Source organism: Salmo salar, chromosome ssa14 (assembly GCF_905237065.1).
Source record: "Salmo salar chromosome ssa14, Ssal_v3.1, whole genome shotgun sequence".
NCBI lineage: Eukaryota > Metazoa > Chordata > Actinopteri > Salmoniformes > Salmonidae > Salmo > Salmo salar.
The window spans coordinates 55,912,434-55,939,658 of record NC_059455.1 but is presented as its reverse complement, the minus strand read 5'-3'; the positions used below and the strand labels follow the sequence as shown (position 1 = coordinate 55,939,658).

The 27,225-nt window shown below is 41.9% G+C and overlaps 1 protein-coding gene and 1 long non-coding RNA gene across 3 annotated transcripts in view; one reads left to right on the top strand and one right to left on the bottom strand.

Moving 5' to 3' along the window:
* Nucleotides 1-14,713, bottom strand: part of LOC106569773 (zinc finger and BTB domain-containing protein 22) — a 23,047-nt gene extending 8,334 nt beyond the window's left edge. The window contains exons 1-2 of one of the 2 annotated variants that reach the window (XM_014141372.2): nucleotides 14,330-14,713; nucleotides 374-591 (exon numbers count right to left, since the gene is read on the bottom strand). In XM_014141372.2, coding sequence (XP_013996847.1) covers nucleotides 374-586 — 213 coding nt within the window. In that variant the 5' untranslated portion in view covers nucleotides 587-591; nucleotides 14,330-14,713. Of the gene's footprint in view, nucleotides 1-373; nucleotides 592-14,329 lie in introns of those variants that run through there. The other variant, XM_014141373.2, reaches the window with a different exon arrangement.
* Nucleotides 13,087-27,225, top strand: LOC106569774 (uncharacterized). The gene is made up of 4 exons (XR_001320552.2): nucleotides 13,087-13,425; nucleotides 18,828-19,043; nucleotides 24,746-24,921; nucleotides 25,102-27,225. It is a non-coding gene; the product is annotated as an uncharacterized lncRNA (long non-coding RNA).

Here is a 27,225-nt window from a genome sequence, read left to right as displayed (position 1 = left end):
TGTGACATTATATGCTAGCTTGAAAAATGGGTGTCTGATTATTTCTGGCTTGGTACTCTGCTGACATAATCTAATGTTTTGCTTTCGCTGTAAAGCCTTTTTGAAATCGGACAGTGTGGTTAGATAAAGGAGAGTCTTGTCTTTAAAATGCTGTGAAATAGTCATATGTTTGAAAAATTGAAGTTTTTGTATTTTTGAGGAATTTGTAATTCGCGCCACGCCTATCATTGGATATTGGAGCAGGTGTTCCGCTAGCGGAACGTCTAGATGTAAGAGGTTAACAAACAGAGGTGTTAGCCAGAACATTGGTACATTGTGTCAACCCAAGAGAGACTACTAGTACACACACTCATATAAACCCAGACAGACAAACCTGATCGTGAAAGTATGGCGAGGAGGCAGCCAGCACACAGCGGTGGGCCCTGAACACCTGTCCCTGCACCTGGATCGAGAGGTCACAGAGCCGTCCTTCCTCCCGCTGTCGATTTAGGCTGTCCAAAACTGCTGCACGCACACCGGGGAAGCATACTTGAACCATCGGGCCAGCAGGGGCACCAGAGACTATGCTAATGCAGCCCTGATCCATTGAGCCTAAAGCCAGGGAAGAAGAAAATTGTGTTAGCTAGCTAGCAGTAAAGGTTAGTGCTATCCGGGAATCCTTGGGATGTCCCTACCCAAAACCCTAACCTTTAATTTGTGATGGGGGGATAAATCGATACAGTTAAATATCAGGATATTATTTTTCTGCTAGTTGGCACATCAACTCCAGTATTTTTCCTTCATAGCTTGTTCTCCATCTTCGTTTTAAATAGGTAGCCAATTTGTTTTCAGCACTTTTTTCCCCATGACTCATCAAAACTTTCTCATAGCACTTTCTTGTCCCTCTCTAGCCCAATTTTGGACTAAAGGAGCCTAACGTTACTCCTTAGCCCAAGGACCCTGCACGTTCCGTTTGTCTCGAAGCCAAAACAGCCAAATTTTCAATTTAAAATGTGAATCGATTCTCAATTGCAGTACGGTTCTCTAATTTCATATTTCAATAAATGCAAAACACACACTTACTTTACACTTTTTTCCCCACAGATGCGACCAAAAGTATTTTTCAGTGACAACAAGTTTGTGCCATCTGTCTTCCGTTTAATAACCACAGGTAGTCCACACGGTCTTACTCTGCTTTCCATAAACAAGCGCCGTAACATGGAAATATGGCCGCGTGGGAACCCTAAGCCTACTTTTTCTTCTTCGATGAGGTTTAATGGCGGTTGGCATCCAATAAAGGTTGGATTACTGCCACCTTCTAGACAATCCCTTTATACTTTGCTTGAAAATAAAAATGTTAAATCAACAAATACCCTACCATCTAATCCACCACCTTACTCCACTATTTAAATATATCTAGTTCTACCTCAGGCCAACAGCCTGAAAGGGCGGGACACCGCCACTCAACACATCCTGTAACTCTGATGTCAAGTCTCGCACACCCAAATTAGATGTCGACCGATTATGATTTTTCAACGCCGATACCGATTTTTTGGAGGCCCAAAAAAAGCTGCTACCGATTAATCGTCCGATTTTTTATATTTATCTATTTGTAATAACAACAATTACAACAATACTGAATGAACACTTATTTTAACTTAATATAATACATCAATAAAATCAATTTAGCCTCAAATAAATAATGAAACATTTTCAATTTGGTTTAAATAATGCAAAAACAAAGTGTTGGAGAAGAAAGTAAAAGTGCAATATGTGCCATGTAAAAAAAGCTAACATTTAAGTTCCTTGCTCAGAACATGAGAACATATGAAAGCTGGTGGTTCCTTTTAACATGAGTCTTCAATATTCCCAGGTAAGTTTTAGGTTGTAGTTATAGGAATTATAGGACTATTTCTCTCTATACTTCATATACCTTTGACTATTGGATGTTCTTATAGGCACTTTAGTATTGCCAGTGCAACAGTATAGCTTCCGTCCCTCTCCTCGCTCCTACTTGGGCAGGAACCAGGAACACATCGACAACAGCCACCCTCGAAGCAGCGTTACCCATGCAGAGCAAGGGGAAAAACTACTCCAAGTCTCAGAGCGAGTGACGTTTGAAACGCTATTAGCACGCACCCGGCTAACTAGCTAGCCATTTCACATTGGTTACACCAGCTTAATCTTGGGAGTTGACAGGCTTGAAGTCATAAACAGCGCAATGCATTGCGAAGGGCTGCTGGCAAATGCACGAAAGTGCTGTTTGAATGAACGCTTACGAGCCTGCTGCTGCCTACCATCGCACAGTCAGACTGCTCTATCAAATCATAGACTTAATTATATCATAATAACACACAGAAATACGAGCCTTAGGTCATTAATATGGTCGAATCCGTAAACTATCATCTCGAAAACAAAACGTTTTTCCTGTCAGTGAAATACGGAACCGTTCCGTATTTTATCTAACGGGTGGCATCCCCAAGTCTAAATATTCCTGTTACATTGCACAACCTTCAATGTTATGTCATAATTACGTACAATTCTGGCAAATAAGTTCGCAACGAGCCAGGCGGCCCAAACTGTTGCATATACCCTGACTCTGCGTGCAATGAACGCAAGAGAAGTGACACAATTTCACCTGGTTAATATTGCCTGCTAACCTGGATTTCTTTTAGCTAAATATGCAGGTTTAAAAATATATACTTCTGTGTATTGATTTTAAGAAAGGCATTGATGTTTATGGTTAGGTACAGTCGTGCAACGATTGTGTTTTTTCGCAAATGCGCTTTTGTTAAATCATCCCCCGTTTGGCGAAGTCGGCTGTCTTTGTTAGGAAGAAATAGTCTTCACAGTTCGCAACGAGCCAGGCGGCCCAAACTGCTGCATATACCCAGACTCTGTTTGCAAGAGAAGTGACACATTTTCCCTAGTAAAAATAAATACATGTTAGCAGGCAATATTAACTAATTATGCAGGTTTAAAAATATATACTTGTGTATTGATTTTAAGAAAGGCATTGATGTTTATGGTTGGAGCAATGTGTACCTAAGCGATTATATTCAACGCAGGATAGGCTAGATAAACTAGTAATATCATCAACCATGTGTAGTTAACTAGTGATTATGATTGATTGTTTTTTATAAGATAAGTTTAATGCTAGCTAGCAACTTACCTTGGCTTCTTACTGCATTCGCGTAACAGGCAGGCTCCTCGTGGAGTGCAATGTAAAGCAGGTGGTTAGAGCGTTGGACTAGTTAACCGTAAGTTTGCAAGATTGAATCCCCGAGCTGACAAGGTAAAAATCTGTCGTTCTGCCCCTGAACAAGGCAGTTAACCCACCGTTCCTAGGCCGTCATTGAAAATAAGAATGAGTTCTTAACTGACTTGCCTAGTTAAATAAAGGTCTAAAAAAAAATATAATAATAAAAAAATAATAATCAAAATTAAAATAAATACAAAAATCGGCCAAATCGCCGTCTAAAAATACCAATTTCCGATTGTTATGAAAACTTGAAAATCGGCCATTCCGATTAATCGGTCGACCTCTAACCCAATTAGCTCTCTGCAGCTGCCACTACAACCTCAACCATCCCTGCAGTACAGTTGATAACCATTGCTATAAAATGCAAAAAAATCTAAATCTTACTGAAGCATATATTACTTGTTGGCCAATCCCTCTGTACTGGTACAGATCTACTACTCATACCACTCCTCTCAGGATCCCTCCCCCTTGACCCATTTTCTTCCACTACCTCAGCATACGACAACTTCTGCAACACTCTAACCCTGGAAACCTCAACCTGCCTCTCTCGCACAGGACATTTCTGATCCCGAGCCCCATGGGCACCCCTACAATTAACAAATACCACTACTTTCCCCAATGCTACACATTCCTTTGTCTCATGTCCTTCTGCACACTTCTCACACCTCCCTCCTACACACACTGCTGCCACTTGCCCATAAGCTTGACACCTGTAACAACGTAATGTTGTCGGCACAAAAGCTTGTACAATATAACTTACAGTATACAGTGCCTTCGGAAAGTAATCAGACCCATTGACTTTTTCACATTTTGTTATGTTGACTTATTCTAAAATGGATTAAATAAAACAATTTCCTCAATCTACACACAATACCCCATAATGACAAAGCGAAGACAGGTTTTTAGAAATGTTTGCACATTTATTAAAATCAGAAAACATAAATACCTTATTTACATAAGTATTAAGACCCTTCACTATGAGACTCAAAATTGAGCTCAGGTGCATCTTGTTTCTTTTGATCATCCTTAACAGGTTTCTCCAACTTGTTTGGAGTCCATGTCAAATCAATTGAATTTATCACAGGTGATTTGGAAAGGCACACACACACCTGTCTATATAAGGTCCCACAGTTGACAGTGCATGTCAGAGCAAAAACCAAGCCATGGGGTCAAAGGAATTGTCCGTCGAGCTTCGAGACAGGATTGTCGAGGTACAGATCTGGGGAAGGGTAACAAAACATTTCTGCAGCATTGAAGGTCCCCAAGAGAACAGTGGCCCCTATCATTCTTAAATGGAAGAAGTTAGGAACCACCAAGACTCTTCCTAGAGCTGGCCACCCGGCCAAACTGAGCAATCGGGGGAGAAGGGCCTTGGTCAGGGAGGTGACCAAGAACCTGACGGTCACTGACAGAGCTCCAGAGTTCTACTGTGGAGATGGGAGAACCTTCCAGAAGGAGAACCATCTCTGCAGCATTCCACCAAATCATGGCTTTATGGTAGAGTGGCCAGAAGGAAGCCACTCCTCAGCAAAAAGGCACATTGTCGATAGCCCACTTGGAGCTTGCCAAAAGGCACCTAAGGACTCTCAGACCATGAGAAACAAGATTATCTGGTCTGATGAAACCAAGATTGAACTCTTTGGCCTGAATGCAAAGCATCACGTCTGGAGGAAACCCGGCACCATCCCTACGTTGAAGCACGGTGGTGGCAGCATCATGCTGTTGGGATGTTTATCAGTGGCAGGCACTGGGAGACTAGTCAGGATCGAGGCAAAGATGAACAGAGCAAAGTATAGAGAGAGATACAGGTGTGCCAAGCTTGTGGCGTCATACCCAAGAAGACTCAAGGCTGTAATCGCTACTAAAGGTGCTCAACAAAGTATAGGGTCTGAATACTTATTGGAGGTTAAAAAATATATAAGCAAACATTTCTAAAAAAAGATTTTGCTTTGTCTTTAATGGGTATTGTGTGTATATTGATAAAGGAAAAAAGTATTTAATACATTTTAGAATAAATCTGTAACCTAAGCCAAGGGGTCTGAATACTTTCCAAAGGCAGTGTATAACCTAACATCACTTTGTCGGGCAAAGACTCAACATGAAAACTCAAAAGAACAGATAACGGCTCTTCTGTTTCACCACTCACGCCACCCTGTCAGCGTCGCGACGAGCATCACAAACACCGGGAATCTTTCCCTTCAATTGATGAATATGTAAACATTTCCACTACCCCAGGATTCACTCCTTTTAAATGGCACCCTTGTTTTGAGAGCAAAACAATTAATATCTCAAATCAAATTTTATTGGTCACATACACATGGTTAGCAGATCTTAATGCGCGTGTAGTGAAATGCTTGTGCTTCTAGTTCCGACTATGCATTAAAATCTAACAAGTAATCTAACAAATTACTGTGCTTTTAAACAGCTTGGACAATCCCAGAAAATTATGTCATGACTTCAGAAGCATCCGATAGGCTAAATGACATCATTTGAGTCAATTGGAGGTGTACCTGTGGATGTATTTCAAGGCCTACCTTCAAACGCAGTGCCTCTTTGCTTGACATCATGGGAAAATCAAAAGAAATCAGCCAAGACCTCAGAAAAAAAATAGTAGACCTCAACAAGTCTGGTTCATCCTTGGGTGCAATTTCCAAACGCCTGAAGGTACCACGTTCATCTGTACAAACAATAGTACGCAAGTATAAACACCATGGGACCACACAGCCGTCATATCACTCAGGAAGGAGATGCGTTCTGTCTCCTAGAGATGAACGTACTTTGGTGCAAAAGTGCAAATCAATCTCAGAACAGCAGCAAAGGACATTGTGAAGATGCTGGAGGAAACAAATACAAAGGTATCTATATCCACAGTAAAACGAGTCCTATATCGACAACCTGAAAGGCCGCTCAGCAAGGGAGAAGCCACTGCTCCAAAACCGCCATAAAAAAAAAAAAAAACAGACTACGGTTTGCAACTGCACATTGGGACAAAGATCATACTTTTTGGAGAAATGTCCTCTGGTCTGATGAAACAAAAATATAACTGTGTGGCCATAATGACCATTATTATGTTTGGAGGAAAAAGGGGGACGCTTGAAAGCCGAAGAACACCATCCCAACCGTGAAGCACGGGGGTGGTAGCATCATGTTGTGGGGGTACTTTGCTGCAGGATGGACTGGTGCACTTCACAAAATAGATAACATCATGAGGATGAAAAATTATTTGGATATATTGAAGCAACATCTCAAGACATCAGTCAGGAAGTTAAAGCTTGGTCGCAAACGGATCTTCCAAATGGACAATGACCCCAAGCATACTTACAAAGTTGTGGCAAAATGCCTTAAGGACAACAAAGTCAAAGTATTGGAGTGGCCATCACAAAGCCCTGACCGCAATCCCATAGAAAATGTGTGAGCAGAACTGAAAAAGCGTGTGCGAGCAAGGAGGCCTACAAAACTGACTCAGCTACACCAGCTCTGTCAGGAGTAATTGGCCAAAATTCCCCCAACTTATTGTGGGAAGCTTGTGGAAGGCTACCCGAAAAATTTGACCCAAGTTAAACAATTTAAAGGCAATGCTACCAAAAACGAATTGAGTGTATGTAAACTTCTGACCCACTGGGAATGTGATGAAAGAAATAAAAGCTTAAATAAATCACACTACTATTATTCTGACATTTAACATTCTTAAAACAAAGTGGTAATCCTAACTGACCTAAAACAGGGCATTTTTACTAGGATTTAAAGTCAGGAATTGTGAAACTGAGATATGTATTTGGCTAAGGTGTATGTAAACTTCCGACTTCAACTGTAACATTGACGGTTGTGCAATGCAACAGCAATATTTTGACTTAGGGATGCCACCCGTTCGATAAAATACGGAAAGGTTCCGTATTTCACTGAAAGAATAAACGTTTTGTTTTCGAAATGATAGTTTCCGGATTTGACTATATTAATGACCTAAGGCTTGCCTTTCTGTGTGTTTATTTTATTATAATTAAGTCTATGATTTGATATTTGATAGAGCAGTCTGACTGAGCGGTATAAGGCAGCAGCAGGGTCGTTAGCATTCATTCAAACAGCACTTCCCTGCGTTTGCCAGCAGCTCTTCGCAATGCTTGAAGCACAGCTTCAAGGGGGGCTCCCACTGCTGTTTCCTGAAGTCCACGATCATCTCCTTTGTTTTGTTGACGTTGAGTGAGGTTATTTTTCTGACACCAAACTCTGTTGGCCCTCACCTCCTCCCTGTAGGCTGTCTCGTTGTTGTTGGTTATCAGGCCTACCACTGTAGTGTCGTCTGCAAACTTGATGATTGAGTTGGAAGCGTGTCATGGTTGAACAGGGAGTACAGGAGAGGGCTGAGAACGCACCCTTGTGGGGCCCCAGTGTTTAGGATCAGTGGGGTGGAAATGTTGTTTCCTAACCTCACCACCTGGGGGGGGGGGCCCGTCAGAAAGTCCAGGACCCAGTTGCACATGGTTGGGTCGAGATCCAGGGTCTTAATGACGAGTTTGGAGTGTACTATGGTGTTAAATGCTGAGCTGTAGTCAATGAACAGCATTCCTACATAGGTATTCCTCTTGTCCAGATGGAATAGGGCAGTGTGCAGTGTGATTGCGTCGTCAGTGGACCTATTGGGGCGGTAAACAAATTGGAAAAGGTCTAGGGTATCAGGTAGGGTGGAGGTGATATGGTCCCTGACTAGTCTCTCAAAGCACTTCATGATGACAAAAGTGAGTGCAATGGGGCGATAGTCATTTAGTTCAGTTACCTTAGCTTTCTTGGGAACAGGAACAATGGTGGCCATTTTGAAGCATGTGGGGACAACAGACTGGGTTTGGTTGAATATGTCCGTAAACACACCAGCCAGCTGGTCTGCGCATGCTCTGAGGACGCGGCTAGGGATGCCTTCTGGGCCGGCGGCCTTGCGAGGGTTAACACGTTTAAATGTTTTACTCACATTGGCTACGGATAAGGATAGCCCACAAGCTTTGGTAGCGGCCGTGTCAGTGGCACTGTATTGTCCTCAAAGTGAGCAAAGAACTTGTCTGGGAGCAAGATGTCGGTGTCCGCGACGGGGCTGGTTTTCTTTTTGTAATCCGTGATTGACTGTAGACCCTGCCAACATACGTCTCGTATTTGAACCGTTGAACTGCGACTCTACTTTGTCTCTATACTGACGCTTCGCTTGTTTGATTGCCTTGTGGAGGGAATAGCTGTACTGCTTGTATTCAGTCATGTTTCCGGTCGCCATGATTAAAAGCGGTGGTTCACACTTTCAGTTTCGCACAAATGCTGCCATCAATCCACAGTTTCTGGTTAGGGAAGGTTTGAATGGTCACAGAAGGAAGGACATCTCCAATGCACTTGCTAATAAATTCGCTCACCGAGTCAGCGTATACGTCAATGTTATTGTCCGAGGCTATCCGGAATATATCCCATATCACTTGTCCCCATTCGTTTAACGCGGAGCCCCTGCTCCCTCGGAACAGCAGAAACAAACAATTATTACCAGACCACTTCTGGTTACCTTCGATTCCACAACACCTAACATGCGTCCACTTTTCTAAACTGTCACTCCTAGTCACAGACTCACCTTTATCGTGAACCTCTGTGCAAACCTCTGGCTCCGAGAACGTCACCACACTTACCCCTCCATACTTCACCCTCACTCACTTCCATTTCTCCTCCTGTCTTCGAGCCGGCATAGCTCACTCTGCTTACAGATTCAAGCTCACCCTCTTCCTCCCTCTCTCTCCAACCTCCGCTGCCTCCCTTTTTCCCTCCATTTCTCCTCTGTATTCCAAGAATACTTCTCCTTAGGATAATACTGCACTTCTCCTGACATACATCTTGTTCGTGCCCTTTCAAGGGACGCCATTTCCCTCATCTCCAACGCGTCCAGTCCAGACACAACAACGCCTCTCTTCGTCCCCCCTCAGTCCATAGTTGGACGGCTGCCCTACCTGAAACAGGTTTGGACCAATCACTGTCTCATTCTGGCACATAGATAAACTCAAATTAGACAGCCATTGGCCCTCAACCCTAAAAGAAGGTATCAACTTAAGCTTTTGTTTTTTGAAAAAAGAAAAAATAGAAATATAAGGTCTTTATGCTTCTAAAACTGTACTGCAAGCGATGCGTGTTAATGTTCAGACCGAGCGTCAAGGCTCTTAACAAAACTCCCCCCACAGAAGACGCCTTCTTCCAATGACTTATGTGTAATGTAAACAGAGTCATGATCAAGGGCTAGTCCCTCTGCAGTAGGCTGGACAATAGAACATTTCAAAATTCACCTAAGGCTGAAAAACAGCTAAAGATTTTTGGTTGAGCTGGAACACTAGTGCGAGGCCATAGCAAATGAATTGAAACGAACCATCGCTGAGCCCCTTCTTACTGGAATGATCCTTAGAATTCAATTTTCCCTAAACGGCACTAAAAAAGGTAGAACTTTATTTTACCGCTACAATCTGTTCTTAGGACGAAACTGGAAAATAACTTGTGTAGAAAGTAAACACCCGCACCTCAATGGTGCCAAGTGTGCTTACGTCTGAATAATAACAAAGTAGGAAAACAAATTGCAACTTCTGACTATTTCTGGTCTAGCAACCTTGTCATTAGAAAGAGGAGATTATCCTGATTAAACTGGTGTCCGACATGAAAAACAATCTAAATATACACATTGTGAGATATTTGACAAAATATACCAGCATGCCTCTCTATAGGAAAACAATGGGGGAGCTCAGAGTTCCAAGAGCAAAAATGATTTTGGAGCTAGTGTTTGATGACAACGGAGTACGCTGCCAGCCTTATATAATTACAAAGAGGAGTTTCTCATGACTAAAATGGTGTCTGACTTGAAAAAAAAAATCAAAATATATACACATTGAGATGTTTATTTCACAAAATAAGCATACCTATATTTCACCTATAGGAAACAATGGGACAACCTCAGAGTTCCATCAGTAAATTTTTTATATTTGACGTTTTAACTACCAGCAAACAAACATGATTAGAAAAAAATAGGTTATCCTGATTAGAAGGGTGTAGAACTTCAAACCATCAAAATACATACATTGAGATATTTATCGAAATAGACATGTCCCTATTTCCCCAAAACAATGGCAGTCAAAGTTTTAAAAGCAGTCTTATTTACCAGCTTACCATTTATCTACTACCATTTGCCTTTTGGTGTTTAACATTTAGTGGTTTGTAGTCAAGCGGTTAAGAGCATTGCACACTAGCCTGAAAGGTGGCTGGTTCGAATCCCCAAGCCGACTAGGTAAAAAATTATTAGCCGATGTACCCTTGAGCAAGGCACTTAACCGAAATTGCTCTTGCAAGTCACTCTGGATAAGAGTGTCTGCTAAATGACTAAAATGTAAACTAGCTTGACTCTAACTTTTCATTATTCACAGATCTACTCCTCTGATGGCAGGCAGGCACACTCCTGAAACCTAACTGCTCAGCAAATCAAAGGCTCTTTTGAGAGCTACCAGATTTATATATATAAAAAGCTCATTTTCACCTTGTGGTTATATGTTGAAGGGTTGTTACTTTGGTAGACAATGTCTCCTATCTACATAAAAAGTAAAACAATTTTTAAGTTAAACCCACAACACCATACATTTAGTTATGCTATAAATGGTTATTTTGTAATTGTAAGTGTTAAATGAGCTAGAACATTTTATATTTTGCAATTCTGAGTAATTACTACTTTAGTAAGGATATACACTTTATTCAGTACTACTGTAATTGCTAAATAATTCCAATAGATGGCAACATAATACCACAAATGACATTTCAGAAGATTAGTTTACTCCCTGGATACACCACTCCCCCAAACAGGAAAACTCCTGCACGCACTTTTTTCTGTCCCTTTCCACACTGCTAACGCGAGAGGAAGGACTGACAAGGATTTAACAGATTACTATGAAGTAATATAATGATGATTCATGTTTATTATTACCAGTTTTTATGCTAATCTTTTGAAATTATACTTGATTACTATAACGATCATCAATAATCGTGAACGATAATTCAGTCATTTCTGGTCGACAAAAACATATTTTCCTAGTACATTTATTGTCAAATTCATCAACCAGCATCGAGCCACTCTGCCTTCTCGCACAAGTAGTCAACTCAACAAGCTCCGCCACAAGCTTGTGCTGTCAACGAGCACTCTGCCTTCTCGCGCAAGTGAGGGGCATGTTGAGGTAAATTTGCTAACCACGAGGGTTGCATGATGTCATCTCTTGGTGGCTGTGGAAGATGCACCTTTTGTCTTTTCTATACCAAGGCTGTTCACTCGCACTGTCATATGAGACATTACGATGATTTCATAACGTATGCATACTAGGGATGAGGTTAGGGCATCTGACTAGTAATTATTTGGCCAGGGTTCAATACATGCTATAGTTAAATTTTTTGCTCTCCCAAAAGCAACACAGGCCTAATACGAGAGAAAGATATAGACATAGCTAACTAAAGTAATGAGTGACCATTTCAGAAAATCATGGGACATATAGTCTTTGGCTGAATGCTATTTTATGTCAATCCTATTGCTGCCTGAAGCCTATAACTGATGCTTTGTGGTCTTATGCTGCCATCTATTGGAAACATTTAGCAATTAAAAGTTATTAATTTACATATAAATATTGGTGAGGCAGCTGAGAAAGTGTATTTTTATTATTAATTTCTGAGATCGGTCTAAAACCTAACCCACCTATCCTTTGCCAATTGTTGGACTTTCACATAGACGTTACTAGGTCACACCCAGTTCAAACCACATATATATATATTTTTTAAAGTGGCTTGTTTATCAAGTGCTCTGCCTTGCAATAATACATATACAATAACTACTGATAAAACAGCAAAATGCATAGGACTTGATTAAAAAAAGAATATTTAGTAATTGAATGGTATTTACTAAGGCTACGCTACACTAGAATTTGGGTTAGGGCTAAAATAGGTTATGCCTAGGGTTAAAGGCTAAAATGGGTTACACCTAGGGTCAGGTTTAAGGTTAACACCGTACCCAAACCGGCCGTGTACAAATTCATTTTGTCCCCTACACTAAACGCGATCACAACACGCAGTTTGTTTTGAAATATCAAAACAAACTGAACCAATTCTATTATTTTGGGGACAGGTCGAAAAGCATTAAACATTTACGGCAATTGATCTAACTAGCTTGCAGTTGCTAGCTAATGTGTCCTATTTAGCTAGCTTGCTGTTGCTAGCTAAATTTGTCCTGGGATATAAACGTTGAGTTGTTATTTTACCTGAAATGCACAAGGTCCTCTACTCTGACAATTAATCCACACATAAAACCGTCAACCGAATCGTTTCTAGTCATCTCTCCTCCTTCCAGGCTTTTTCTTCTTTGGACTTTATATGGCGATTGGCATCTAACTTTCAGTTACCACGATGACCGACCGAACTCGGTTCATCTTTCAATCACCCACGTGGGTATAACCAATGAGATGGCACATGGGTATCTGCTTCTACAAACCAATGAGATGGGAGAGGCAGGACTTGCACAGCGTTCAGTGTCACAATTAGAACTGACTTCTATTTTAGCGCTTGGCAACGCAGACACTTATTGGAGCAATAATTGAATAACATGTATGTTTACATTTATTTTACAATGCGAGCGGTGTTGTCAGCATGCAAGGTAAAAAACTGAATGGGTTTATAGCTCTCTTGTGCCTCCCTGTGGCTTTCGGTGGGCACTACATACCTCATTCGTGACACTTGCTAGCCTCAATATGAGGTAGCAACTGCGTTAGCTCTACAAATCAATGAACTAGACCTATCCATTTGGTTTGCAACTCAGTGAACCCGCGCAGCATTTGCTCAATTCGATGGCTACAAACAGATTGCGATGCATTTCTAATGACCCAGCAGCCATTTAGAAACAACAAATCCTTTAAAAAAAGGTTATTTCTTAATAAAATAATGTATTCTGGCAGTTTAAAATCGGCCACATCTTGAAAAAGAAGACAGGGATATGCATTTAGGTTTTACACCTTTTTCTGAAAAAATTATACGGTTAACTATGACCAGAAAACGTTTAACGTTTGAAGGCTACACTCCAGCCATCTCTAGCCACTGTAGGTCACCACAACGTGAGCGCTCACCAAGTAGCCGTAACCTTGTTAATGCTGAGTTAGTTACCTGAGGTAAGCCTACAAGGTTAAGCAGAACAATGGGAAGGGAATATATCGTTCGGAAGGCGAGTTTGTGCCACGGTGCTCTATAGAACTAATAGGGGCTGGCAGGGTAAAAAAAATGAACCTAATATAAGGCGGTTTTTCGCGATTACTTAAACACTACGGCAAACAGCTGGGACAAACGGTACGAAACTGGGCTCAATGGCGGATGCAATGAACTCGTTTCTATTAGAAAAAAATTACGTTTTTAGAAATGTCATGTGCCCAGCCTATCTGCAGCTGATATAGTGAGCAATATGTTTGGAACATCGAATCGCATATAGAAATCGTGAGAATCACAATACATATCTCATCGGAACCTAACTAAGTATCGTGATAATATCGAGGTCCCTGGCAATTCCCAGCCCAAACATTGACCTTTTTAAATGACAACTTCAATGCGGTAGCAAGGACCTAGCAGTTAGCTACCTTTGCTTTTTAGCTAGTCCGCTAACTTCTAGCTAGTTATCTAAGTTGTGAATATATAGTTAGCTAGCAGTCGGACTATGGTGGTGGAGGATAATTTACCCAATATGGTATTGACCTAGTGCCTTCAATATTCCTAGGTTTACGATAATCTTAAATGTACTGGGGATTTATCTAACTATATTAGCTAGCTAGCTACAACCAGAAAGGGTTTAAGGGCCTATATATATACGCAGCCCTAACCGTACCGCCATTCATTGGCAGTCTGATATTATAGCTAGGAATAGTGAACATTAGAAATACCGAAAATTGTCTAGCTAGTTAGTTTGCTTGTCCATTCACCTCAGTGCACTCAACTCGTAGTCAGTAGCTAGTCAGGCTAACAGTAGCAAAATTAGTACGAAACAAAATCTGTGCAATTCTACAATAGCTTTAGCTAGATAATTACCTCTGTTTTAAGGTTCTCCAAGCGAAACGAGTCTTCAAAATATGCCAGCAATTTCAGCTAAAGCACATTCTATGCAGCGTTGTTCAATCACCCCGTCCTCTTTTGGTAACGCACAATCGACTCGACAGTTCCATCATGGGTGTTGGGTGTGAGAGCTTGTCTGTGACTGTGCCCATATAGCTACCAACCATGGCTAACTCATGGAACTACTAAAATCATCTAGGCATCTACCCCTCGTTACGTATTGTCTCCTAGATCCTTGAATGAGTAGGTGTGTACAAACTTTTATCTGGTACTGTACGTGTGAATGTACAATCCCAGTCACATGTTTGGACAAATCAAATTTATATAGCCCTTCTTACATCAGCTGATGTCACAAAGTGCTGTACAGAAACCCAGCCTAAAACCCCAAACAGCAAGCAATGCAGGTGTAGAAGCACAGTGGCTAGGAAAAACTCCCTAGAAAGGCCAAAACCTAGGAAGAAACCTAGAGAGGAACCAGGCTATGAGGGGTGGCCAGTCCTCTTCTGGCTGTGCCGGGTGGAGATTATAACAGCACATGGCCTAGATGTTCAAATGTTCATAAATGACCAGTATTGTCAAATAATAATAATCATAGTAGTTGTCGAGGGTGCAACAAGTCAGTAACACAAGAGTAAGTGTCAGTTGGCTTTTTCATAGCCGATCGTTGAGAGTATCTCTACCGCTCCTGCTGTCTCTAGAGAGTTGAAAACAGCAGGTCTGGGACAGGTAGCACTTCAGGTGAATAGGTCAGGGTTCCAGCAGGTCTGGGACAGGTAGCACGTCCGGTGAACAGGTCAGGGTTCCATAGCTGCAGGCAGAACAGTTGGAACTGGAGCAGCAGCACGGCCAGGTGAACTGGGGACAGCAAGGAGTCATCAAGCCAGGTAGTCCTGAGGCATGGTCCTAGGGCTCAGGTCCTCCGAGAGAGAGAAAGAAAGAGAGAATTAGAGAGAGCATATTTAAATTCACACAGGACACCGGAAAAGACAAGAGAAATACTCCAGATGTGACAGACTGACCCTAGCCCCCCGACACATAAACTACTGCAGCATAAATACTGGAGGCTGAGACAGGAGGGGTCAGGAGACACTGGACACACCTACTCGTTCAAGGGGTTTTCTTTATTTGTACATCATAACTATGAAATAACACATATGGAATCATGTAGTAACCAAAAAGGTGTTAAATCAATCAAAATATATTTTAGATACTTCAAAGTAGCCACCATTCGCCTTGATGACAGCTTTGCACACTCTTGGCATTTTCTCAACCAGCTTCACCTGGAATGCTTTTCCAACAGTCTTGAAGGAGTTCCCAAACATGCTGAGCACTTGTTGGCTGTTTTTCCTTCACTCTGCGGTCTGACTCATCCCAAACCACCTCAATTGGGTTGAAGTCAGGTGATTGTGGAGGCCAGGTCATCTCATGCAGCGCTCCATCACTCTCATTGGTCAAATATCCCTTACACAGCCTGGAGGTGTGTTGGGTCATTGTCCTGTTGAAAAACAAATGATAGTCCCATTAAGCGCAAACCAGATGGGATGGTGTATCGCTGCAGAATGCTGTGGTAGCCATGCTGGTTAAGTGTGCCTTGAATTCTAAATAAATCACAGACAGTGTCACCAGCAAAGCACCATCACACTTCCTCCTCCATGCTTCACGTTGGGAACCACACAGAGATCATCCGTTCACCAACTCTGCGTCTCACAAATACACAAAGGTTGGAACCAAAAATCTCACATTTGGACTCATCATCCCAAAGGACAGATTTCCACCAGTCTAATGTCAATTGCTTGTGTTTCTTGGCCCAAGCAAGTCTATTCTTATTGGTGTCCTTTAGTAGTGGTTTCATAATAGCACTTGATGGTTTTTGCGATTGCACTTGAAGAAACTTTCAAAGTTCTTGGAAGTTTCTGGATTGACTGACCTTCATGTCTTAAAGTAATGATGGACTGTCGTTTCTCTTTGCTTATTTGAGCTGTTCTTGCCATAATCTGGACTTGGTCTTTTACCAAATAGTGCTATCCTCTGTATACCAGCCCTACCTTGTCACAACACAACTGATTGGCTCAAATGCATTACGAAGGAAAGAAATTCCACAAATTAACTTTTAACAAGGCACACCTGTTATTTGAAATGCATTCCAGGTGACTACCTCATGAAGCTGGTTGAGAGAATGTCAAGAGTGTGCAAAGCTGTCATCAAGGCAAAGGGTGGCTACTTTGACGAATCTCAAATATAAAATATAATTTGATTAGTTTAACACTTTTTGGTTACTACATGATTCCATATGTGTTATTTCATAGTTTTCATGTCTTCACTATTATTCTACAATGTAGAAAATAGTACAAATAAAGAAAAACCCTTGAATGTGTAGGTGTGTCCAAACTTTTGACTGGTACTGTATATATTTTATTTATAAAAGAAAGCAAATGTGAATGCGATACTCAAGTTCTGTTCACAAAATGATCACGAGATAGCTAGCTTGGTTAGCTAGCTATCTAAGTTTAGCGAGCTACAAATAGTTAGATGGGTAATGGCGCATATTTAAGGTGTTAAACAGGGGAAAGAGTCTTAGAAGTGGTTTTATATTATATATACAGCGGCTTGCGAAAGTATTCATCCCCCTTGGCATTTTTCCTATTTTGTTGCCTTACAACCTGGAATTAAAATTGATTTTTGGGGGTTTGTATCATATGATTTACACAACATGCCTACCACTTTGAAGATGCAAAATAAAAATGCAAAACTGCTCCAGCTCCTTCAAGTTGGATGGGTTCCGCTGGTGTACAGCAATATTTAAGTCATACCACAAATTCTCAATTGGATTGAGATCTGGGCTTTGACTAGGCCATTCCAAGACATTTAAATGTTTCCCCTTAAACCACTCAAGTGTTGCTTTAGCAAGATGCTTTGGGTCATTGTCCTGCTGGAAGGTCAACCTCCGTCCCAGTCTCAAATCTCTGGAAGAATAATGGATTTAATGGTGCTCTGTGGGATGTTTAAAGTTTCGGATATTTTTTTATAACCCAACTCTGATCTGTACTTCTCCACAACGTCGTCTCTGACCTGTTTTGAGAGCTCCTTGGTCTTCATAGTGCTGCTTGCTTGGTGGTGCCCCATGCTTAGTGGTGTTGCAGACTCTGGGGCCTTTCAGAAAATCTGTGTATATACATATATATATATATATATATACTGAGATCATGTGACAGATCATGTGACACTTAGATTGCACACAGGTGGACTTTATTTAACTAATTATGTGACTTCTGAAGGTAATTGGTTGCACCAGATCTTATTTAGGGGCTTCATAGCAAAGGGGTGAATACATTTGCACGCACCATTTTTCAGTTAAGTTATTTTTTTCATTTCACTTCACCAATATAGACTATTTTGTGTATGTCCATTACATGAAATCCAAATGAAAATCCATTTAAAGTACAGGTTGAAATGCAACAAAATGGGAAAAATGCCAAGGGGGTGAATACTTTTGCAAGGCACTGTACCTCCTCCATTGCCCATACAAACACACACTCACACACCAAAGGATTGGGATAGCCTGGTTATCTTGTTCTATCTAGGTGTAGTCGCTCACCTCTCTCTCTGTCATTGTAAAGTGTGTGTGCCCGGGCTGTGTTCAGTAGATAACAACATTGTTGAAAGTTCAGATATAAATTCATTGCCTAGATATTATCTTATGTGTGTTTCTGCCAGGCAGGTCTAGCAAGTAATCACATCATCTCTATTAATTAAATTAGGCCTAATACTATCTTCAACGTGTGCATTGTCATCCATCTGAACTCAAACCAAATCAAATCAAATCAAATGTATTTATATAGCCCTTCGTACATCAGCTGATATCTCAAAGTGCTGTACAGAAACCCAGCCTAAAACCCCAAACAGCAAGCAATGCATGTGAAAGAAGCACGGTGGCTAGGAAAAACTCCCTAGGAAAAACTCCCTAGAAAGGCCAAAAACCTAGGAAGAAACCTAGAGAGGAAACAGGCAATGAGGGGTGGCCAGTCCTCTTCTGGCTGTGCCGGGTGGATATTATAACAGAACATGGTCAAGATGTTAAAATGTTCATAAATGACCAGCATGGTCAAATAATAATAATCATAGTAGTTGTCGAGGGTGCAACAAGCACGTCCGGTGAACAGGTCAGGGTTCCATAGCCGCAGGCAGAACAGTTGAAACTGGAGCAGCAGCACGGCCAGGTGTTGATGCAGTTCTTTATTTATGCTCTTTATTGAAGCTGGGTTGTATTCATTAGAGCACACAACATAACAAAACGTGTTTCCAAAAAACAAACAAAAAAAAGCATTTGATATTGCACAAGTTCAGATAATATTCTTACATCTTGTGCCTTCTAAACATTACCCTGTCCTTTACTGACTTCTTCTCTGTCTGTCTCTGTAGTGGCCTGTTGTTATTGTTGTATTGACGATGTTGTCTTCTGTTCTTATTTCCCCAGTGGCCTGGCTGCTTTGGGCTGGGCTGTGAGGTGGTCTCTGGGTGCTGGTCTAGGCAGAGAGGCAGAGCCTGCAGTGGTGGAGTGGCTGTGGGTGTTGAGGTGGTGCCCGTGCCTGTCCATGCCCGGGGTCCGGAGTAGATAGCAGCTAAAATGTTTTGCTCTGCCCTCCCAACAGACGCTGGTTGGAGGGAGCTTCAGCAATGGACTCAGGAACAGGTGAGGAATGGATGAAGGGGGATAACACAGAGAGAGACACACACATGAACGTGGTACAGTACTGTACTATAACAAGCAGGCTTAACTTCCCCTCCCCAAACACACATACATTGCATTCAGAAAGTATTCAGACCCCTTAACTTTTTCCACATTTTGTTATGTTACAGCCATATTCTAAAAGGGATTAAATAGTTTTTTTTTCCCTCATCAAGTTACAAACAATACCCCATAATGACAAAGCAAAAACCGTTTAGAATTTTTTTTGCTAATTTATTAAATATAAAACTCTTAAATATCACATTTACATAAGTATTCAGACTCTTTACTCAATACTTTGATGAAGCACCTTTGGCAGCGAATACAGCCTCGAGTCTCCTTGGATTTGATGCTACGAGCTTGGCACACCTGTATTTGGGGAGTTTCTTCCATTCTTCTCTGCAGATCCTCTCATGCTCTGTCTGGTTGGATGGGGAGCGTGCTACACAGCTATTTTCAGGTCTCTCCAGAGATGTTTGATCAGATTTATGTCCAGGCTCTGCCAGGGCCATTTAAGGACAATCAGAGACTTGTCCCGAAGCCACTCCTGTGTTGTCTTGGCTGTGTGCTTATGGTCGTTGTCCATTTGGAAGGTGAACCTTCGCCCCAGTCTGAGGTCTTGAATGCTCTGGAGCAGGTTTTCATCAAAGATCTCTCTGTACTTTGCTCCGTTCATCTTTCCCTCGATCCTGAACAGTCCCTGCCGCTGAAAAACATCCCCACAGCATGATGCTGCCAGGGGCGGAAATCCCGGGGGGGACACGACCCCCCCATCCTGGGAAAAATATGATTTGCCCCCCCCCAATATATCACTGAAACATAACTATGTAATTTAAATAATATTAATAATACGCAATGAAAGCAATTGTGCTGATTATAGACACTTAATAGCGCGTTTTTAAGTTTCAAAAGATTGCAACCCCCACTGAAGTCCAAACTGAAGTCCAAACTGAACAGAACTACACTCTCTTCTACCATTGTCTTAAATATATTTAATGGTCTCGTTACAAAAGCTAAATTGTCGCAAGGGAACTTTTATTTATTTATTTTATTTCACCTTTATTTAACCCGGGTAGCAAAGATTATAGCAAACACCACTGAAACGGAATTGGTGCTCGCCAGCTTTGCAAATTCAGCTATTGTTGGAAGCCAGCCAATATGAAACAAACTATTAAAATTACAAAAGGTTGCAGCATATGTTGTGTAAATGGTGAACTCATACAGCTGTCAACTCTTGTCATTTTAATCCATTTCACATTTGCTAGCTACCTTTTAGATCGAAACCCAAATAGAATGATAAAAGATAAGATGATAGAAGCCCATCTCCTACTGTAAATAACCTACACACTGTGTAGGCCAGCCAGCCAGCCAGGTAGAAAAATGGCAGAAAAATAAAAGACGGACATCAGAGTATTTTTCAGTACACCAAAACGCAAAGTAAGAACCCTAGTAGCCTAATATCTCAAAGACTAGTTGATAAAATGTTCATAAGAAAGAAATTAAATTCTAATGGAAATGTTTCACAATGATGTCATTAGGCAGAGCAGGCAACAGATGGCACACAGACAGCAGAGTTGGGGACAGATATGCAGGGACAGACTGGCAGAGACAGGGAGTCTTAGGTAAGTTTGTTGAGTCTTTGTTTGGCAACATTATGAAAGGTTCTCAATTTTTTTTACTTGTAAAATAGGAACATAATTGGAAAATGCCATGGATACCCCCACTCTCAACTTAAACTGGTGACTGAACTAAGATTTGTTAAACCAATGGTATTGCTGTTGTGATTAGTTGTGTAGTTTTGGGTACCGGTAGTTAGGAGTACGGCAAACACCTTATTCCTTTGGTTCCTCAATATACATTTACCATATTACAATGTAGGCTATGTGTTACAGCACTACTTTTGGTGTCCCCCTCAGGAATTGCTCTTGAGAAGATTTCATGTAATTGTCCCCTCCAAAGTTGATATCAGATTTTCGCCCCTGGATGCTGCCACCACCATGCTTTACCGTAAGGTGGTGCCAGGTTACCTCCAGACGTGATGCTTGGCATTCAGTTCAAAGAGTTCAATGTTGGTTTCATCAGACCAGAGAATCTTGTTAATCATGGTCTGGGAGTCCTTTGGGTGCCTTTTGGCAAACGGGGTGTTTTGTGCCTTTTACTGAGGAGTGACTTCGTTTGACCACTACCATAAATGCCTGATTGGTGAAGTGCTGCAGTTATGGGTCTCCTTCTGGAAGGTGCTCCCATCTCCACAGAGGAACTCTGGAGCTCTTCCAGCGTGACCGTTGGGTTCTTTGTCACCTCCCTGACCAAGGCCCTTCTACCTCGAATACTCAGTTTAGCCAGACGGCCAGCTCTAGGAATAGTCTTGGTGGTCCCAAACTTCTTCAATTTAAGAATTATGGGAGCCACTGTGTTCTTGGGGACCTTTAATGCTGCAGACATTTTTTGGTTTCTTTCCCCAGATCTGTGCCTCGACACAATCATGTCTCAGCGCTCTACGGACAATTACTTCGACCTCATGGCTTGGTTTTTGCTTTGATATGCACTGTCTGTGGGACCTTGAATAGACAGGTGTGTGCCTTTCCAAATCATGTCCAAGCAGTTGAATTTACCAAAGGTGGACATTTCAAGGATGATCAATGGAAACAGGATGCACTTGAGCTCAATTTCGAGTCTCATAGCAAAGTGTTTGAATACTTATGTAAATTAGGTATTTCTGTATTTTATTTTTAATACATTTTTGCTTTGTCATTTTGGTTTATTGTGTTGGTTTATTGATGAGGAGAAAAAAAAACGATTTAATCAATTATAGAATAAGGCTGTTGTCACGTCCTGACCCTAGTAAGATGTCATTTTCTATAGTAGCTGTAACGTAAAATGTGCAAAAAGTTGTTAGGTTCTAATTTTTCAGAGTAAATAACTCACGGACACTAGAGAAGCTTAACCAAATGTAATTCTTCCCAAAGTGTCGACACAGCTGTATTCAGATGAAGACTAGTTTCCACCATTACAAGTATATATACTCCACTTTAGACACTCCTCCTTCTCTCCAATCCTTACATCTTATGGTTCGACAGGAAGAGGATAATAAACCATAATTTCTCCCTTCAGGGGATCTGACCTGACCTCAACCCCTCCTTCGCTTAATCCACAGATGTCCATCCACTTCCCATATAGCAATCCTGTGACTTCCTCCCGTCCACCCAACAGATTCCAAAGCCATCTGTCTTTCTACAGAGAACCATTAACTTCTGATGTAAAAACCAGTCTCTTACACTCCTTTATATGTTCAAAGTTTACCCCGAATCCAAGTCAAGGGGTCTGAATACATTCCGAATGCACTGTACACACACATACTTTACTTATTTACGCAAGGCTCATTCCATGGTAAATGAAATGTGTAGGCCTATTTGATCCGACCGCATTTTGGGAAAAATGTTGAAGTTGAATATTAGTCTGTTACTACCACAAGACGGTCATATCTTCTTCCTTCCCATCCTGACTGGGAATAGAGACACGCACCTCAGAGCTAGTGCGAGGAGCAGGAACTGGATACACCAGGCCACGAACAAGCACTGGAGGTCTGGAGCGCACAGCCTGCACCACCCGTCCTGGCTGGGTAGTCACAGTAGCCCTGCACAGGCGGAGTGCTGGCACAGGGCGAACTGGGCTGTGCAGAGGCCTGATGGCTGCCGTACGTAGAGCAGGTGCAGGGTAGCCTGGGGCTAGGAGACGTACTGGTGGCCAGATGTACTGCGCAGGCATACTCCTACCTGGCTGGATGCCCACTCTAGCACAGTCTATTACCTGACCTAGCCACTCTTCCCGTGTGCCCCCCCCAAAAAAGTTATTGGGGCTGCCTCTCACACTTGCCAATCTGCGCGTATAATGCCTCGTAATGACGCCGCTCCGCCTTGGCTGCCTCCAGCTCCTCCTTAGGTCGCTGGTACTCCCCAGCCTGGTGCCAAGGTCCTGCCCCGTCCAAAATTTCCCCCCATGTCCATGGGAGGAAATCCCTCTGTTGCTCCTTCCTCCGCTGCTTGGTCCGTTGGTGGTGGGTAGTTCTGTCACGTTCGTCGTATGGAGTGGACCAAAATGCAGCGGGAATGTGAATACTCATCTTCTTTATTATGAAGAAAACCAAAATAAACACTTAAACAAAAACAACGACGAGAAAACAGTCCTGTGAGGCACACAGCTACACTTGGAACAACTACCCACAAAAACCAATGGAAAAACACCCCTACTAAATAGGACCTTCAATTAGAGGCAACGAGGAACAGCTGCCTCCAATTGAAGGTCAACCCAATAAACTAAACATAGAAATAGAAAAACTAGAACGAACATAGAAATATACTAACATAGAACATTAACCAAAAAACCCCGAAACAAACACCCCCTGCCACGCCCTGACCAAACTACAATAACAAACAACCCCTTTTACTGGTCAGGACGTGACACTTACAGTTTTGTCATTTAGCAGGCGCTCTTTTCCAGAGCGACTTACAGTGGGAAGAAAAAGTATGTGAACCCTTTAGAATTGCCTTGATTTCTGCATAAATTGGTCAGAAAATTTGATCTGATCTTCATCTAAGTCACAACAATAGACAAACAGTCTGCTTAAACTAATAACACACAAACAATAAAAATTGTTAATGTCTTTATTGAACACACCGTGTAAACATTCAAAGTGTAGGTTGGAAAAAGAATGTGAACTCTTGGATTTAATAACAGTTTGACCCTCCTTTGGCAGCAATAACCTCAACCAAACATTTTCTGTAGTTCTGCGTATCAGACCTGCACAACGGTCAGGAGGAATTTTGGATCATTCCTCTTTACAAAACTGTTTCAGTTCCACAATATTATTGGGATGTCTGATGTGAACCGCTCTCTTGAGGTCATGCCACAGCATCTCAATCGGGTTGAGGTCAGGACTGACTGGGCCATTCCAGAAGGCACATTTTCTTCTGTTCAAGCCATTCTGTTGTTGATTTACTTCTGTCTTTTGGGTTGTTGTCCTGTTGCATCACCTAACTTCTGTTGAGCTTCTATTGGCGGACAGATTCTCCTGCAAAATGTCTTGATATATATATATATTTTACCTTTATTTAACTAGGCAAGTCAGTTAAGAACAAATTCTTATTTACAATGACTGCCTAGGAACAGTGGGTTAACTGCCTTGTTCAGGGGCAGAACAACAGATTTTTACCTTGTCAGCAAGGGGATTCGATCTAGCAACCTTTCAGTTACTGGCCCAACACTCTAACCACTAGGCTTCCTGCCGCCCCACAAGAGATGGACCAAAGGGTATGCTACACATGTGTCCAGGCTATTCAGCACCCCTGGTACAGTGCACCCGCATGCACATACACACACAAGTACACACCTTCTTGCACATATTCTTGTGCCCCCCAACAGAGCCTGGCCCTCATGTCTCTCTCCCTCCCTCAGGCTTGCTGGAGACACAGCCCTGGATTAAAACATACATGAGTCTGTCAGTGCCCAGATCAATAACTTTTGTGAGCTTTATGGTGCAAAATAGCATTTTACAATAAGGGTCCCTTTACAAGGGGTTTATAAAGGGTTTATAATTAGTTTATTAATGTTTAATGAATCATTTATAAATGCGTACGTCTCTAATGGGAATATGTTTGGTCCTGCAGCAAGCGTTTAATGCCACAGCGGTGGTCCGTCACATGAGGCGTCTCTAGCTGGGACCATGTCAGGAGGTGCCGAGCCAGACCACCCTGCTCAGCCACTGCAGAAGTGGCTCCCAGCCAGACCACCCTGCCTAGCCCCTGTAGAAGCCATCTGCTGCTGCCTGAGGGGGAACACACAGGTCAGTGGCTCACAGCACCACACATTAGGATGACATGTAGTGGAATAGCAAAACAAGTTTCTCACTTACTAAAACTATGATAGTTCTCACTCACTAAAATGTAAATCTTTTAGTAAAGAGCCTTGATTTCCAAGATCACAGTGTGTCTGGTCCTGAACTCTCCCTCTCCCTCTGTTTCAGAGTCTCCCGTTGAGGGTGGCTACTCCCAGAGTGCGAACCAGCGGGGCAGAACGAGACTCCCTGGCCAACTGTACCTACCGCTGCCATCCAACCAGCTGCATCTGATCCCCCGGCCACCTGTAGTGTGGCCAACCAATGACTTTCCCACTTTCCAGTCTGGCCCCGAACACAGAGTTGTTGTTCCAGCGCCCCTTCACCAGATGGGGCAGGGATGTTAAGAACCCAGGGTGGGGAGGAGGGAAGAGGGGATTCTATGATGCCATTGCCAACAGAGGAGGTCACTTGACCTAGATTGGGGTGAGAGTGGAGGATGAACTGAGAGAGGAGAAGAGAAGGAGGCAAGCTTAAGGAGAGGTGTTGTACCCAGTGTATTCCTGGGTGTTATTAGTTTGGGAGTGGGACAGAGCTTGGACAGTGTTTTTACTCATGCTTTTTAAAAGTGTATGTCTGCTTTTTTTCATCTCTGTATTTCTGTACATGCTGTTTTTTTCATTGTCGTTATCCTTCCCCCTTGACAACGTATAGAGGATTGATCCACTGATGCTACTTGCATGATCAGAGAACAGGCAGACAGGTCCCAATGCATGTTGACTGACAACAGGTGTTTTTATAACATAAGGAGTCTACTGCAGAACTATGTGTATGCGGTACCACCCATTGTGGAATAGTTTCTGTACAGCAGATATTGTAGCTAATAGCTCACAAGAGATGGACTTACATGCAAAGCCATTCCTCAAAAAACTAAGAATAGGTGTCTGTTAACCTACAGAGGTCTCGGTTAACCCACAGTTTTACTCCCTGATGTTTAAACCACATTCTAACCTGAAAGTGCAATATTATCCCGTTGATAAAGACACTTTTGGGGGAGAGTTTCAGCCTGCCTTTCAACTGGTCAAAACTTAATCCATTTAAGTTATTAAGAACATGGAAGATGTAATGAGCTCAGCCCTCTTGCTTAAGGGCAGGGAATAGATGTGTGTGAATACAAAGCCAAATGTGGATATGTTTTTCACTGTGTACATGCAACCAATTAACATTCCCTTTTGGATCACCCTTCCATGGGTCTTTTCTTAATTCATTTTGGGGTTGTTTTTTCAAGCAATTTTATGTGTACAGAGAGAACTTGAATTAATGAAAGTAAATAATAATCCATCATTACATCTGTCACTCTCGCTCTCACCATGAGGTCACGTTAAATTGTTGATACCTTTAATAACCTATTGCACATACAAAAGTGACATTTTTTGTTATTCACTTAAGACCACTCCATTTGTTTTTGCACCACCCTATTTTCCAAATACTCTGTTTAAATGTCCATAATTTGAATGTATGTATGCGAAACAACTTGACCTGGCAACCTTTGGGGTCTAAAATGTTGAGATTAAGTGGCATTGAAAAGTCTGACATGGAATACATAACCTAACTTGTGATCTGTGTAAGAGGCAATATAGTGAGAAATTGTCAGTTGTAACCCATTCGGCTTAGGTTTTCAGCCCTCTATCAAAATATTACAAGTCATATGAGCTTAGAATTGGTTAATTAACAACATTTGGGATCTAAGATGTTAAGAAAAGTGGTATTGAAGAGTCTGACATGGAATATCATGCCTAACCCTAACCTGTGAAAAATGTATGTACTACCACAATATCCGACCTACCCCTAATTCAGTAGTGGTCTTCAGTGAGGTGCGCAGTTGCATGTTCTGTCCTCCATGACATTCATCTAATTAGATTAGAACAGAATGGATCAACAGTGATTAATATCTCTGGTTTACATCCCAAAATATATTGCATTCATTGTTCTCACAGCCCTTTATATAATGAGAATAAGGACAGGTGTCACATGATAGGTAAACATGTTTGGAGAATTTGACATAGTGGTTCCCATCTTGACTTCTTTGACAAATGCTTTACATCATGAGAAAAATGCAGTTTAAAGCCATTTTGACTGTGACCCTATGAATGAACCTGCTATTCAACATGTTTGGCTTGGAGTCTTGCATCAGCAGTTATCTGGCTGCTGTGATGACAGTAATACTGGAGGTCCATGGTACCTCAGTGTCACGTCCTGACCAGTAAAGGGGTTATTTGTTATTATAGTTTGGTCAGGACGTGGCAGGGGTGT